The sequence below is a fragment of the Plenodomus lingam genome (genome assembly GCF_022343315.1).
Source record: "Plenodomus lingam strain CAN1 chromosome Unknown contig_18, whole genome shotgun sequence".
NCBI classification, from domain to species: Eukaryota; Fungi; Ascomycota; class Dothideomycetes; order Pleosporales; family Leptosphaeriaceae; genus Plenodomus; species Plenodomus lingam.
The window spans coordinates 538,596-552,981 of record NW_027093935.1 but is presented as its reverse complement, the minus strand read 5'-3'; the positions used below and the strand labels follow the sequence as shown (position 1 = coordinate 552,981).

Genomic DNA, 14,386 nt, shown 5'->3' with positions numbered 1-14,386 from the left:
GAACACCCCCCAATGCTCTCCACCTATTCAAACCCCAGTTCCCCTACCCCCTAAAGCAAAGCCTGGCCCACACTTCCAAGCGTCTGCTTCGTAACCTCATCCCTCACCTGGCCAACCTTTTTCGCCGAGTTCAAAATAGCACCCTCAATCGCCTTCAACGCCTCGACGAGCTCGCGTCGCTGATCGCGCGGCGCACTCCGACTGCCCGTCAATTGCTGGGCCTTCTCGACGGTGCCCGCCTCCATGGTGCGAAGATGGGCTTCAATCTCGCGAATCTGGCGCTGATAGACATCAAGGGTGCGGCCGATATCGTCAGTGCGGCGGTCAAAGTAGGCCATGAGATCGACGGGCCGAGTGGGATCGTCTTCGTGGAGGGCGCTCGAGGCCGGTGTCTTTGCACTCGACGTGTTGAGGTTTGCGGCGCTGTTGCGGTAGTGGAATTGTGCGGGGAGGCGCTGGTTTTCAATCGCGCGGAAGCAGAGCATGGCGTCTTCCGCGTCCTTCTTCACCAGGCTCTTGAGGTGGGCAATGTTGGCCGAGTCGTTGTCGAGGCCGACTTCGACGGTCGAGAGGAAGGTTTCAATGTAGGCCACGTCAGGCGCGATGGTCTGGATGTCGGCTTCCGTCTTGGGCAGGGTTTCGCGGATCTGGCTGCAGTAGTTGATTTTGCGTTGGATGCCTTCGTCGAATTGCTGGATCAGGGTTTGCAGCTCGGGGTGGAGGTCGTTGAAGCGGGTTGTCCCTCGTATCGAGTCCAGGGTCAGTTGGACGGGTTGTGCGCTTGATTGCATGTTTGGTCCTCCTAGAGTAGAGCCGCCGAGAGTGTTGCTTCGGTTCTGCGTGTTCATACCACCGAAGAGTGAATTCTGTTGCTGTTGCGGCTGGGTCTGTTGCGTCGACCCAAAGAGCGAGTTCGTACTCTGTTGAGGTTGTTGCGTGGTCGTGTTTCCGAACAAAGACGGTGTAGTGGTGGCAGTAGTATTTTGCTGTGTTGATGTACCGCTGTGACAATAGTTAGTCTTTGTGTGACCATGCCTGCTGTTCATCGTCTCCTACAATAGCGAAGGCTTGGCCTGCTGGCCCGACGACTGGCCGCCGAATAGTCCTCCCGATTGAGTGGTATTCTGTGTCGTATTCTGTGCGTTTCCCCCCAATGCGCCACCAAAGAGGCCTCCGCTCTGCGGCTGAGTCGACTGTGCTGTCGCTGTTGATGCGCCGAAGAGACCTCCACTGGCGGGCGCCGTAGTCGCTGGTTTGCCCAAACCGCCAAACAGACCACCTGACTGTGGCTGGGATGTCTGCGCTTGACCGCCGAAGAGCGAGCCGGACTGGGCTTGTGGTTGTTGTTGTTGTTGTTGTTGTGTAGTCGAGCCAAAGAGGCCACCACTGCTGGCGGGTTGCGATGTCTGCGGCGTGGAGCTGGCGTTGTTACCACTGCGAGATTGTTATCATCTGATCATCCGTTCGTTCCTTCCTTCCTCAGAGCACCGCAAGCTCAAATTGCACGGAAGGCGCGTTCGACCGGCGAGCACGTACAAGAGACTCCCGCCGCCGGTGTTGATGCTCAACGAGTTGGAGCGCCCAAAGCCCGTCATGGTTTTTCTTTGGGAGTTCCAATCGTACTTGTGAAGAACGTGTTTGAGGTTGAAAGTGAATATAAAAGTTGGCAAGACGAATGCAGAACAAGCCTTGTTTTGACCCAAAAGCAATGTAAATCGTCTGCTCTCGGTTTGTGATCGCGCCTGGTGTTTTCCCAGAGCTCACAGCACAGACGCGTTCGGCTCGGCTAGGTCGTTCAGTCATGCCCGTCGCCATTTCATTGTAGCCTCAAGCTCTCAACTCCAACCCTTGCCCCATCTACACATCTTCACACATTACTGCGCCGAGATTTCGCGCGCTCCAACCAGTAGCCGAATCATACTTTGGTAATTGTGGCCAAGTTACGCGCGACACACCCCAAGGCGCATACACCAAACATACACCAACCTCGCCAAAAGAGCTAGGAACAATGGCCGACGAGGACAATTCTGACGATGATCTCTACGGTAACGAGGAGACTACGGACCAAAAGCAGGATTTGAAAAAGGAAGACGGCGCTTCGAGCGGTGACGAGCCCATGGACGAGGCCGAGTCTGGTGACGATGAGGACGAAGATAGTGAATCCGTACGTCGCACACATGAACAACCACCACCACCATCACCACCACAGAAGCCTCGCCCAAACTAACACAATCTGCAGGACCTCGAGATCATCATTGACAAGCCGCCCACCACCCACAAGACCTCCACGTAAGTAACGCCTCCCAGCTCTCCCCCAAGCACCCCCAGAGCTAACCAGTCCACACAGCCAACAACCCTCGCAAGAATCCAAAGCCATAAAAATCGAACCACCCCCACAATCCACAAATACACCTTCCCAACCCCCTCGTCCCTCCTCGACAGCACCCCAACAGCAGCAGCAGCAACAACAACAACAACAACAACAATCCCACCCCAGCGGCAGCATTGTCCCCCAACTTGCCTCCACACCAGGGACGTCATACCCAGCCATCCGCACCTCAACCCTCGACATCAACGCGAACCCCATCTACCCCCCCGTCAACAAACCCCTCCTCTCCATCGACATGGACGCCGACCTCGCCGAATCCCAAAAAATCTGGCGCATCCCCGGCACCGACCAAACCGACTTCTTCAACTACGGCTTCGACGAATTCACCTGGGAACTCTACCGCCAGCGCCAACTCTCAATGGCAAACGCCCTGCAGCTCGAGAAGACCCAGCTCCAGACGATGCACAATAATATGCAGATGATGGGTGCTGGGGCCGGGCCAGGCCAGGCTGGCGGTCAGGGCCCGCCCTCTATGCCGGGTATGGGCGGCATGGGCGGTATGCCTGGGGGTCCTGGGGGTCCGCCCATGGGTCCTGCGTCTGTCGTGGCCGGTCTTCCTAATATGAGTCCGGAGGAAATGGTCAATATGATGCAGGCTCAGGGGTACAATCCGGCGCAGATGAACATGGATGAGTTTGCGCAGGTCATGCAGAGTATGGGCGGTATGGGCGGGTTTCCGGGCATGGGCGGCCAGCAGCAGGGTGGTGGCGGAGGGTTCCAACAGCAGGGGAATCATGGGAGTGGTGGTGGAGGTGGAGGCCGGGGAAGGGGCAGAGGGAGAGGGGGCTGGTAGGGTAAGCCTCGTGCGTCTCGCTCTACTTCGCGATGCAGACGGTGAATGGTGCGAAGCATCTTTGGGCGATTCCATTCCTTCTTCTTCCTTTTTTTTAGGCTCATGCTCACGAATTACACACGATACCAAGGGCTAGCAAAGACTTGATTGATGGCAAGGTGGAATATATGATGATGTTCGGGTCCATCCAATATTCACGTCCTCGCAGGATTCATACTATTATCCAAGGACACATCGTTTGCCGAGATGTCCTGCCATAAATTCCACAACACATCGCCATGTCAATCCGGTCGTCCGTCCTTTGTCGGGTTGCCAGATGCTTGCTACTCCTTGTTGTGCCAGTACATCAAGACCATGCCTATCCTCGGCCTAATTATTATCCTCTTCTCTCAGTTTCTTCGCCGGAGACTATTTCACGTCTCCATTGGATCACCTCCCTCCAGGATATGCGCAGGTATCCTCCCTTCTGCGAATTCCTTCTCCAGCTTTGCCATTTCCGCAAGACTTTTCGCATTGAGAATGGCAGCGCGCATCCGCTTCTTCTCCTCCTCGGTGTAGATGCGTTCCTTGTTTGAGCTTTCGGAGCCGTCTATGAGCGTGGGCACGACGAAGCCCTTGGATTTTATGCCCATGATCTGGGTTACGGGGTCAGTCAAGAAGAGGATTGTGGATTAAAGAGACTAGGACGCACCTTGCTCGCGAGTTCTGTAGGCTCATCTGCTGTACCGAATAGCTCTTTGGCTTTTTTTCTCTCCACGTCGAACACTTTTGCGAAGTCGAGGTAGCGCACGCTCGGACAGCGCCAGATGACCCAGTATCTGTAGTACTGTGCCATGTTAGCATTGTATTGCATTCGTCGCGAATGCGACCAACCCTGTCGCCATTTTCCTCGAGCGTTTTCCATTCTCACAGACGTACGCGCGCGCAACTCTCAAATGCGCTTTACCACGATTAGGCTCCGCCTTCCACACTATTGCTTCCTTTGACGTACCTCTTTGCTCGTGACCGGATTGCCTATCAACGACAAGTATATGAGATTCTTGAACCCCGCCAACGGATCCAAGTCAGCCAGCTCCGCGATCCTGTTCTTGGTGAGAACCAGGGTCCGCAAGTTTGGTATGCTCGACGATAGATTTGGTTGGATGTTCGATATGCGGTTCTGAGCGAGGAACAATGTGCGGAGACGGGGCTGGAGCGGGAAGTTGCCGAGTTGTGCAATGTCGTTGTCGGTAAGGTCTATGGCGTCGTTGTCCTGCGTAGCCCATTAGTACACAAGTTGGAATGGGTTGGGGGTCTCAGGTCAGCAGTACCCGTGCAGCGCCCATGTTCTCAATCGCGGCGATTTTGTGGCCTAGAATGTACACATATTGATATCAACTCAGCTCTGAAGTGTAGTATCTGCTCTTTTCAAACGCACCTCGCAAATCGAGTTCACGCTCCGTGAGACAATTGATGAAGGAAATGGAGCCATTGATCAAGTCCGTGGTCAGCCTCATGGTGGCTCTCTGTAGTCGTAATTCTGGTCGAGTAAGTGGAATATGGTGGCAAGGTGGGCCTGGGTATATGTGTAGGGTTGGTGTCTCGTGTGGTTTGGTGGTTGTGAGTTACCTTAAGCTTGGACGGAAATTCGTGCCAAGATAAGTATCTCACTAGCGCCACTTCCGCTCCGCCCACCCAGGCCGTACATCTAACCCCAGCAACCACTTTTGGGAAGAAATAACTACGTGGTCGTCACAATTCATATCTGATTGAGTTTGCGTTTGTCAATTACCCACCATCATAGTCTGGTTACGCTAAATTAAAGATATTCGCGAACATAATCTCAACACGACCCAATTACGGTCTCAGTAATAGTGATACTTCCCTATGTGTTCAACAATGGCACTCGCTCTCCAATCACCTTCCCTCCGAAAAGCAGAATAGCAGCCTCGTACAAAACATCGGTCATGTTTCTCCCTAGATGCATGGTACATAGCATCTTCCGGCCTCATACACTTCCGGTGTTCTTCACAGCCTGCCGAGAATTCTTGCTGGTGGTACTCCAGTCTTTCGTGGTCAGGGAACCAGTGCTTGCAGATGTGACACATCTCGCGCTCCATATTGGCCTCAGCTGTAACGGAACGATCTCCAAGCGGCGAGACGTTGTAGGTCATCGACCTGATGGCATGGGCGCGTGACAGGGTATTGAAGGTATACACGAGAGGCTGGTGGAGAGAAGTGTCCACGTTAAAATCCCCGTGCCCGTATCTGATTACCCCAGTTCGACGATCATGGCGTCCACCAAGGTTGTGGTCGCCACGAGATGCGTAGTTGTCGTTGGATTCGTACATGTCCTGGCCTCCGTGCTCATCGGCGAAGCGCATCCTGCTGGGTGGATCGCGTTGACGGCTACGCATGTGACCACCAGCTGGGTCTGTCGAGTCACTGTTGTAATTGAAATGCTCGTAGGCGTTATATGGATATCGTCTGTCGCGACCCTCATTAATACCATGACGTCCGCAGTATCTTCCTGGACCCCTGAAGCTTGCGCGGCATCTCATACAGTAGGGCATATCGGAGAGGTGAATCGGCTGGAACACACAAGCCTAGTTAGTTGAGGAGTTCAAAGTAAAGGCCACACGCAGCTATAATATAAGCTCTCGAAAGAACGGCTGCAAGACAAGAGGGGCTGCATATGCACGCATCCCGTGAGCTTCACCGGTCAGTATTGCAAATCCGGTCAAACAACTGAGCTGAAAAATGACCAATGAGAAATCAGATAGGAAGCCATGCCATTTCACCACACCTTTTGACAGCGTAGGCTTGCAATATTGTAACTTGAGGGGGCAGATTTATCAGCTGGCGCCCGCAACCCATAGCCACAGGAGCGGTGAACGTACGTGACGATATATGCGGCTGAGCAGAAGGCAGTCCCAATGTATTTGCCTTATAATGACTATAGCTGTGTCTACATGAACAGATTGATGATGCCTGACCGGTCCGCTGATATCACTATTCCGTACGGCTGCTCGATCAAGGCCACGTCGAGTATGTTGTCCATGTGGCTCTTTAGTAAATGTTGTTGTTGTAAGGAAATCAAGCCTGACTTGGATGATTTCTGAGAAGGCTTTTTACTCGTACTTGAGCTCCTGCTATCTCGACCATTTATAGCTGATGCCTGAGGCTGCGAAAGGCGCTCCGTGACAACAATAGTCTCAGGACTAGGCTGAGATGCAGTATACTGTGGTTTTGCCTCGTCGGCTTCTAGTCCACTGACAACCATGGACCCATCTGCACGATTCGTATCCCAATATCGAACTTTCCAGTCAGGACCGGCTGTTAACAAGAAGGTATGCGGCTTCGAGTCAGTCCTGTCGTCAACAGCTTGCGTGTGCACGGCGAGTGCAGAGATACCTCTATCGTTCGTCGAATTTGCCGTAGGCTCAAGGCTAGTAGCAAAACGGCTCAACATGCCACCAGGCTTCTCTTCGTCGAGGTCAATGAGTGTCGTGCTCTTCGTCCCGATGTCTTTGCAGGTTCCCGTGCGATAGACTTCTTTGCAAATCTGCTTTTCCCAGTCCCACACTGTGATCTCGCCTTGACTATTGCCACCAGCTATGTAGAGTCGCGTTTTCTTCGATTTTGGTTGGAATACCTGATACAATCTGTGAATTGGGGATGCGCCATGGCATACCCATGCCTTTAGCCGTAATTTGAAGCGAAGGTCCCAAAGATCCAGTGCACCATGTGAAGTTCCAAGAAGCAGCCAATGCGCTCTTCTGTCTACACAAAAGCAAGTCGGTGTACCGTGGTTGAGAGGATTCTGAAGGGTGTAAAGTTCCTCCATAGTCTTGAGGTCTAGTGCAATGACCTTCGATGTGTTTGTAGCCATTAGGAGCACCGATTTGTTGTCCTCATTATGATGATCGGACCATAAAGCATGATCACCCTTTTGCAGCTGATACTCTCGTAGTAGTCGAGGCCGTCCAAACTTAGCGGCGCCATCTTGGCCCCGATAGAAGTCTACTCGTACGACATGTACACTTCCGTCACTGCCGGTGGCAACAAAAGAATAAGTATTCTCCACAAAGACAAGACTGGTGACCTTGACACTTTCACCAAGCCTATAAGTCTGCCGAGATCGTCGCGTTATGTTACGTTCAAGGCGCGAGGTATCCCAGATCTTAACACTGCCGTCGTCCGAGCCACTGATGAAAAAGGCGTGATCAGGAGACACAAGAATACGGGTCACCGCAGCTGTATGCTCACCAAAACTCGCAACCAGAGTGCCTTCAGGTCGCCAAGGGACGCCAGTGGATGCCAGGTGGGAGTCTTTGGTTCTTATAGGCTGTCGTTGCATCGGAGGCTGAATTCGAGGGCCGATTTCGATTTCATTAGATGGGAAACGCTCTGACAACATAGAATCAAGCAACTTCAAAATAGCCGGATCGTTACCCGTATAATTATGCGCATTTCGAAAACGAATTCGTGACGGATTGTTTGGTGTATCGCTCACGAGTGGCGAGGTTGGTTGACGGGCACGCGAGGTCTCTCGAGCATGGATTCCATCAACCTTGCCAAACGCATTGGCAGAGGTAATACCGATCTCGGCTGAGGCCTTGCTCTCTCCTTTTCCCAGTAGGCCCAAAGCACTATGGCGGTGGCGAAGAGAAAATGTGTGGTCGTCAGCCCCGAAGGATCCAGAAGGAGAGTCAGGTCCTTTAGGGACGTGAAGAGAATGGCTTCCAGTCTCACCTTCTGGGAGTGTTGACTCGCTTGAGGGAGATGGAATAGATAATCGTCGTGTGCCTGTCTCTTCGCGTATCAAGCGGCCTGCTTGACTCTCGGCGTGTGGTACCCGGTCAGCAAGAGCTTCAGCCTCGGTTGTCGACGCATCTAAAAGTGCGTCCCGGATTGTCCGAGGCTGTACATAACCTTGTTGCTGTGATTCTAGCTTCGTGGTTTGTTCCACGGCCTGTCGGACATCCTCATCAAAGAGAACCGTGAGTGCCTTGATTCCAAGATCCTTCAATGCTATAATGCTGTTAAATTTTGTAGGAGGTGTGGCAAGACTGTCGGAACGTCTCCGATTTGTCGTTCTCCATATGAATTCCCGTAGTGCGACAAGTTTGAAGTCATCCTCATGCGTCATACCTGCGTTTCGAAGCTTCTTTATCCAGAGGTCATCTTCTTCATTCTTGGCCAGTCGCTGTAGTATCTTGGGATCCAGGTCCCGTCCTGATATAGTAGGCAGACTATCACTAGACGATCCAAAGCTAATGGTTTGCTGTTGCTTAGCGGATGCCCAGAATGAGCCTTTTTGGGCTTGCATTGCCCAGTTCGAAGTCATCTCTAGGAATAGCCGTGAGAAGGGAGGTTTAAGAGACTCGAGAAGGGCTAATTCTGAGAAGTCAGAAGGCACTACTTTGAGATACGGTCGAATCAAGTTTACGAGGATGCTGTGTGTATCCGCAATCGACAGATACCTGTTAGCGGACGATATGAACTCCGCAGCAGCTTCCCGAATCCATAGATTGGGATGCATTGTAAGACGTGCGACAATGTCAACGAGCTCCCATGTCTTCGATCGCTGGAATAGTCCAAGCTCAGCCATTGAGGAAAGTGCCCGCACTACCTTCTCGACAACAAATTCCTCGGGATCGGTTAATGCTTGGACCATGAGGGGGAGTATGTAGCCTTCCAAGCTGGCGCCACCCACGAAAACAGCGACACCCACGATTGCTTCGAAGAAGCCACACTTCAACATCCAATCCGGATCGTTCAGGTACGTGTTGAGGTGACTGAGCACTACGTCGTTGGCTCGAGGGCTGCCAAAAAAGACGCACAAGTCCGAAACGGACTTCAGCATAGCTCTACGGACAGATGTATCTGGATCCGTGAGTAGAGACTTGGTATGCTTTTCGAAAGCTTCAAGCAGAATGCGCCGATCTGAATCGAACTGATTCCTATGCGTGGATGATGACATGTCATCTTCGGTTTCGGGATCAGTCGCTGGCAGGGATCCCTCCGCTCGCAATGCTTGTATCATGTCGAGGTATCTTGCAGCCGTTGTTGCCAGAGTACCAATGCAGAATGCATACTGCATTCGAACAAGTGGACTGACACTAGCGGAAGGGTCTGGGAGGTAGGCTTCCAGACGTGGCAGGACATACTCTGGGAAGATGTATGCATTGATCGGTGAGACCACTTGTACCATTGCAAGGATCTGTGTCAATGTGCGCAGAGCAGCTATCTTGACTTGTTCAGACTTATCTGTCAATAGTTGGGCCACATAAGGAACAACGCGATCAAGTTTCGCCTCATCTGTCAAACGTTCTGAAAAGGCCATGAGAAGCTCAAGTCCACGCACGCGAGCTGATGCTCTCGCTGTACCACGCAAGCAAGACACGACGATGGTGAGAAAGATGAGATTCCCATCATCGAATGCAAGACTTGGTGTTGGAGAAGCTTGGTGCTGATAGTTTGGAATATTTACGACCAAGGGGAAGAGTCGTGCGTTTGGCTTGGGCGGTGAATGTTGACTCTTCGCCAGCTCTTGCCCAGAATTTTCCGACAATAGATGCGCAATCTTATCATAGTCGTTATATATCTGGTCGATACGCTCGTCTGGCTCACCCAGATGCTCGGCGACAGTCGTGCCAGGCTTCTGTCCGAATGATGGGTCCGTAATCGAATGCATGTACTGCTGCAGAAATCCGTAGAAGTAGCCCGGAAACACTTTGTCTCTCCAGTGCGTGAGGTAGTCTTCGGCAGACATCCTCGAATTCGGATCGACTTGGATCATGTGCATGATAAGCTCTCGAATATTGGAATCTTGGATTTTGTTCAAGTGAGAGTGCTCAGGATTGTATTCGCCTTGACGGTATTTGAACAACTGGCTAAGCGAAAAAATGGGCGCTTCGAGGAATAGCTCGGCAATGACACAACCGACGCTGAAGATGTCCATGGCCCAGTTCACATTACCTTCGCCTTCGGGCTGCTGTCCAGCTGCTAGAAAACGTTCTGGCGCAAGGTAGCAAGTGCGTCGGCCCGAGAGATCGAAGTAGAAGGAAAAGTCAGCAGGATTATCCTCTGGTAAATGGGCGGGTTTGTATGATGAGGAGAAATCGGTAAGATATAGCCAATTCCAGGAAGTGACAAGGACATTTTCGGTTTTGATGTCGCCATGATGGATGTTTCGGGCATGGCAATCCCGAACGGCGCAGAGCAGCTGGAAAGACAGCCACTTTTTCTCGATATCTTCGAGAAAAGGGCGTGTGCTAAGTAGATTAAAGACTGCAGTTCGAAATCTGACTCGTAGGCTTACCTCAAGCGATCGTACAATGAACTATGGATGTACTGACGGACGAGGTAACCGCATGCAGCGGTCTCGATAACCCGGTGGTATGCGAGGGCATTTGGAACCTGGGCAAGGAGTTTGCGTTCATCTGGAATCATGAGTGATGGCCGCATGGGATGAAGGATCAAGACGGCTCACTGAGAAGTTTCTTGACATGGGTTTGAAAATTGAACTGAGCATACGGCTTCATTACCACACGGGCTACTACAAGGCCATGTTTGTGCCGTGCGCGCACTGCTTTCATGAAGCGTGCAGCACCCAGTGACTTTTCATATTGCAGATCAGCTAGCTCAGGCACGTCGATATTGGCCGAACCAGCGGAGAGGGTAGTCAGTGAGAAACCCTGGCCCATGTTGCAAGCAGTCCTGAGGTGTGGCTAGTTAGGCTGAGATGCGGAGGGTTGTTGAGGCCGTGCTCTAAGCATCATGAAGGGTCTCTGGAACAAGAGGGCTTATCGGACGTAAGGCAGGCTGCTGAACTCGACGGAGGCGATGAAATGATATTGTTGATGTTTGTCAAGTCAGGTGCAGCATTCGAGGCCGTGGTCATGGTAGGTAGGTAGTGGTCATGGTAGACTTACATCAGCGGTACCGTAACGTCCAGGGTGCCTCAGCCACTACGACCAGAAGGGAAAGGCCCACCACGTCCTCTCGTGACACGCGTTCTTCCCCCCCCCCTCCCCCTCTTTGTCTCTTTCTCTCGTCTCTCGTCTCTCGTCTCTCGTCTCTCGACACTACCATGGTCAACAAGAAGCATCACGTGGTCTTCTTTCACCCAGACCTAGGTATAGGCGGGGCAGAGCGTCTGGTCATCGACGCGGCTGTAGGATTACAGAGCCGTGGTCACAAGGTCACCATCTTCACATCCCACTGCGACCCGCAGCACTGCTTCGACGAGGCGCGCGATGGTGAGCACCCACAGCACCCGACGACCAGCAGCGCGTACATGTCGGCACAAGGCATTTGAGACCTGAGACCTGACTCTCCACGCAAAAGGAACTCTTGACGTGCGCGTCCGCGGCCATTCACTCATCCCGCCGTCCTTATTCGGACGCTTCGCCATCCTCTGCGCAATCCTACGCCAGGTCCACCTGCTCCTTCAAATTGGCGTCTTCTCGAACGAGCTAAGACAGCTTGCTCCTTCAGCATTCTTCGTTGATCAGCTCAGCGCTGGCATCCCGCTCTTGCGCTTGTTGCAACCTCGCCCCCGCATCCTCTTCTACTGCCACTTTCCTGATAAGCTGTTGGCGAAGCAAGGTGGCCTCGTAAAGTCCTTGTATCGTGCGCCTTTTGATTGGCTTGAGAGTTGGAGCACGGGCTGCAGCGACACCATTGTAGTGAATAGCAACTTTACCAGAGGCATCTTTGGCCAGGCCTTCCCCGCCCTCAAGCACCGCCAACCTGGCGTCGTATATCCCTGCGTCGACACGAAGCCGAGCGAAGCCATTGAGCATCCAGCACCGCTATGGAAGAACAAAAAGGTCCTCCTGAGCATCAACCGCTTTGAGAAGAAGAAAGATGTGGCACTCGCCGTCAGGGCGTATGCTGGGCTATCACCCAAGGAGCGCCAGAATGCCCGCCTAGTCATTGCAGGAGGCTATGACCCCAGAGTGGCTGAGAATGTCTCCACTTACACTGAGCTGTGCCAATTGGCAGACTCGCTTGGGTTGAAGCATGCCACCGCGAAAACGGTCATCAGTGCTCAAAGCATACCGGATGACATCGCAGTCCTGTTCCTCCAATCCGTCCCAAATGCCTTCAAATCCACCCTGCTATCGACTTCTCGCCTGTTGGTGTATACCCCATTGCACGAGCACTTTGGCATTGTGCCTCTGGAGGCCATGTTGGCAGGCACACCAGTCCTGGCTGCCAACGAGGGTGGTCCTACCGAGACAGTCATCAGTGGTCAGACTGGCTGGCTAAGAGATGTCAGTAAGGTACAAGACTGGACAGAAGTTATGCGCATCGCCCTTGAAGACGGTGATGGCGAGCAACGTTTGCGCGAGATGGGCAAATGGGGAAAAGAGAGAGTTGTAGCCGAATTCTCAAAAGATAAGTTGGCCGAGAGGTTAGAATCAGAAATCGATAGGATTACCGGCGATGCAGCTTGCGAATCACCTCGTCCCAGCCTAGTGCCCCTATCGGTAGCGGCATTCATTATACCTGTTGGAGTTTCTCTCGTCGCCATACTCTGGAGATTATTCTTCATGTGATTACCAAAGCCTTCTAGTCGCAATCGAACATGATCTAGTGGAATAAGAAGAAATCGCAGCCAAGGACTTGACTACATGCATTATACAAAATAGTGGTTGATTTAAACATATTGTTCATATCTTCTATACACAGCATTCTATCTCTATGATGAGTTACTGTTATCATCGCATGAGAAAGCAGAGGTGATCGTGCCATCCCTATAAGCATCCATGATCTGAACAATAACACCATAGGTGCCACCGATGGCCAGAAACAATCCGATCAGGATCAGAATAACGTGCAATGCATACAGGATCTTGTGCCACCAGTTCCCCCTCCAGTAGTCAGCATGGTCATAGATCCAGAGCCAACCAGGAAGACTGAGTGCCAGTGGAGCGAAAGCAATGCTACCTGCTAGACTCAGCAGATAGTTGAAGATGGGTACGCCTGAGGCAATCAAGAAACTGATGACTGTCATGGCGGTAACGCAGCTCATCCAGGCGCCCCAGTGAACGATGGTGTTGGCCTGGAGATGTCTCGAGTTCCTCAAGATTCTCACAAACACGTACTTTGCACTGACGTGTACGTAGAGCGAACCACTGACACAGAGGCCGATGATCCCCACTCCATAGGCAATCTTTTTTACCGTTGGCCCAGCGCTGCCCAGCGAAGGGGAGGCAACCCACTTGCCGCACCATTTGTACACCACCAGACTGAAGGTGAGGTAGGCAGCGGTAACGAGGCCCATGCACCAGTTTACAGCCTTTGCGTACTCTCTTGGGTTCCGCATCTCCGACATGACAGGCAGGAAGGCAGAGGTTCCAGCTCCAGAAGCAAAGATCGAGGCTGCAGCAGTAATCCCTGCCGCAAAAGTTGGATGGGAGATGACATGGTAGCCAAAGTCATACGGGCCTTCTTGAGGAGCAGCAGCAGGGCGGTCAAGTGTAGTAACGCCGACAACGACGATGAAGACCGCGACGAAAACGGAGATGAATCCGACCCAGGTGACCCAGGCGAGTTTCTCAAACTTGCGTACGCTGGCAAACAGCCCAACCATGAGCGCTGCCACAATGGAAAAGTAGTTTGTGCACAGCGCGTGTTCTGATAAAGCGTTGAGTGCCGTCGATACACCAACAATACCAGAGGCTGCGACGATGATGAAAGCCACGAGGAATAGGATTCCTGAGAGCTCTTTGACGATCTTCCCGCCCACGACGAAGCCCATGTCGGCGATGGAGTGGCAGCCAGCGTGGTTATTGCGAAATTGCCCTTGGACCAAGGCGCAGTATGTGTTGAGAAATTGCCAGCCGAGCACGTTGACGGCGCCAGGGAAGGCTCCCAGTGTGTACATGGCCGACGGGATAGTGAGGACACCAGTCGCGAAGATGACTGTTTAATTTGCATGCCGTCATGTTAGCGATTCAAACGCTCCCTGAATGTAACAGTTCCGAGTCTTTTACCTACGCTTCAGAAAAATGACAGACGTGTGGATCCAATGAACCGTCCTGAAATCCTCTATCCCCTCTCCCTTTCTGAAAATCTCGCCATCATTCTCATGCTCGACCTTGCCAATCGACACACTCCCACGGCTGCCACTCCGCCTCGGTTCAATGATATCGTCGTGCTTCTCAGTGGACATGGTGCCAAGGTACCCTAAACGTTATAGCAATACG

General features: G+C 52.4%; 6 protein-coding genes across 6 annotated transcripts; 2 read left to right on the top strand and 4 right to left on the bottom strand.

The window, feature by feature from the left end:
* Positions 1 to 50: 50 nt before the first annotated feature.
* IAQ61_003634 (uncharacterized protein) lies at positions 51 to 1,595 on the bottom strand (the record flags this gene model as incomplete). The annotated part of the gene is made up of 3 exons (XM_003837139.2): positions 51 to 1,002; positions 1,057 to 1,434; positions 1,537 to 1,595. 3 exons carry the CDS (start codon positions 1,593 to 1,595, stop codon positions 51 to 53), a joined length of 1,389 nt encoding a protein of 462 aa, XP_003837187.2.
* A 413-nt stretch (positions 1,596 to 2,008) lies between these two features.
* Positions 2,009 to 3,182, top strand: IAQ61_003633 (uncharacterized protein; the record flags this gene model as incomplete). The annotated part of the gene is made up of 3 exons (XM_003837138.1): positions 2,009 to 2,164; positions 2,240 to 2,289; positions 2,348 to 3,182. 3 exons carry the CDS (start codon positions 2,009 to 2,011, stop codon positions 3,180 to 3,182), a joined length of 1,041 nt encoding a protein of 346 aa, XP_003837186.1.
* A 413-nt stretch (positions 3,183 to 3,595) lies between these two features.
* On the bottom strand, positions 3,596 to 4,678 carry IAQ61_003632 (uncharacterized protein; the record flags this gene model as incomplete). Its single annotated transcript, XM_003837137.2, has 5 exons — positions 3,596 to 3,817; positions 3,874 to 4,008; positions 4,174 to 4,434; positions 4,493 to 4,533; positions 4,600 to 4,678. The coding sequence occupies 5 exons, from the start codon at positions 4,676 to 4,678 to the stop codon at positions 3,596 to 3,598; spliced, it is 738 nt and encodes a 245-aa protein (XP_003837185.2).
* Positions 4,679 to 4,831: 153 nt separating this feature from the next.
* On the bottom strand, positions 4,832 to 10,873 carry IAQ61_003631 (uncharacterized protein; the record flags this gene model as incomplete). Its single annotated transcript, XM_066096040.1, has 8 exons — positions 4,832 to 4,902; positions 4,958 to 4,966; positions 5,176 to 5,752; positions 5,963 to 5,998; positions 6,062 to 6,077; positions 6,134 to 10,441; positions 10,489 to 10,609; positions 10,660 to 10,873. The coding sequence occupies 8 exons, from the start codon at positions 10,871 to 10,873 to the stop codon at positions 4,832 to 4,834; spliced, it is 5,352 nt and encodes a 1,783-aa protein (XP_065953916.1).
* Positions 10,874 to 11,106: 233 nt separating this feature from the next.
* IAQ61_003630 (uncharacterized protein) lies at positions 11,107 to 12,733 on the top strand (the record flags this gene model as incomplete). Its single annotated transcript, XM_003837136.2, has 2 exons — positions 11,107 to 11,428; positions 11,517 to 12,733. Coding segments are annotated over 2 exons (1,539 nt in total), but the record flags the coding sequence as incomplete, so codon positions are not given.
* Positions 12,734 to 12,876: 143 nt separating this feature from the next.
* Positions 12,877 to 14,352, bottom strand: IAQ61_003629 (uncharacterized protein; the record flags this gene model as incomplete). Its single annotated transcript, XM_003837135.1, has 2 exons — positions 12,877 to 14,102; positions 14,178 to 14,352. The coding sequence occupies 2 exons, from the start codon at positions 14,350 to 14,352 to the stop codon at positions 12,877 to 12,879; spliced, it is 1,401 nt and encodes a 466-aa protein (XP_003837183.1).
* Positions 14,353 to 14,386: the final 34 nt, after the last annotated feature.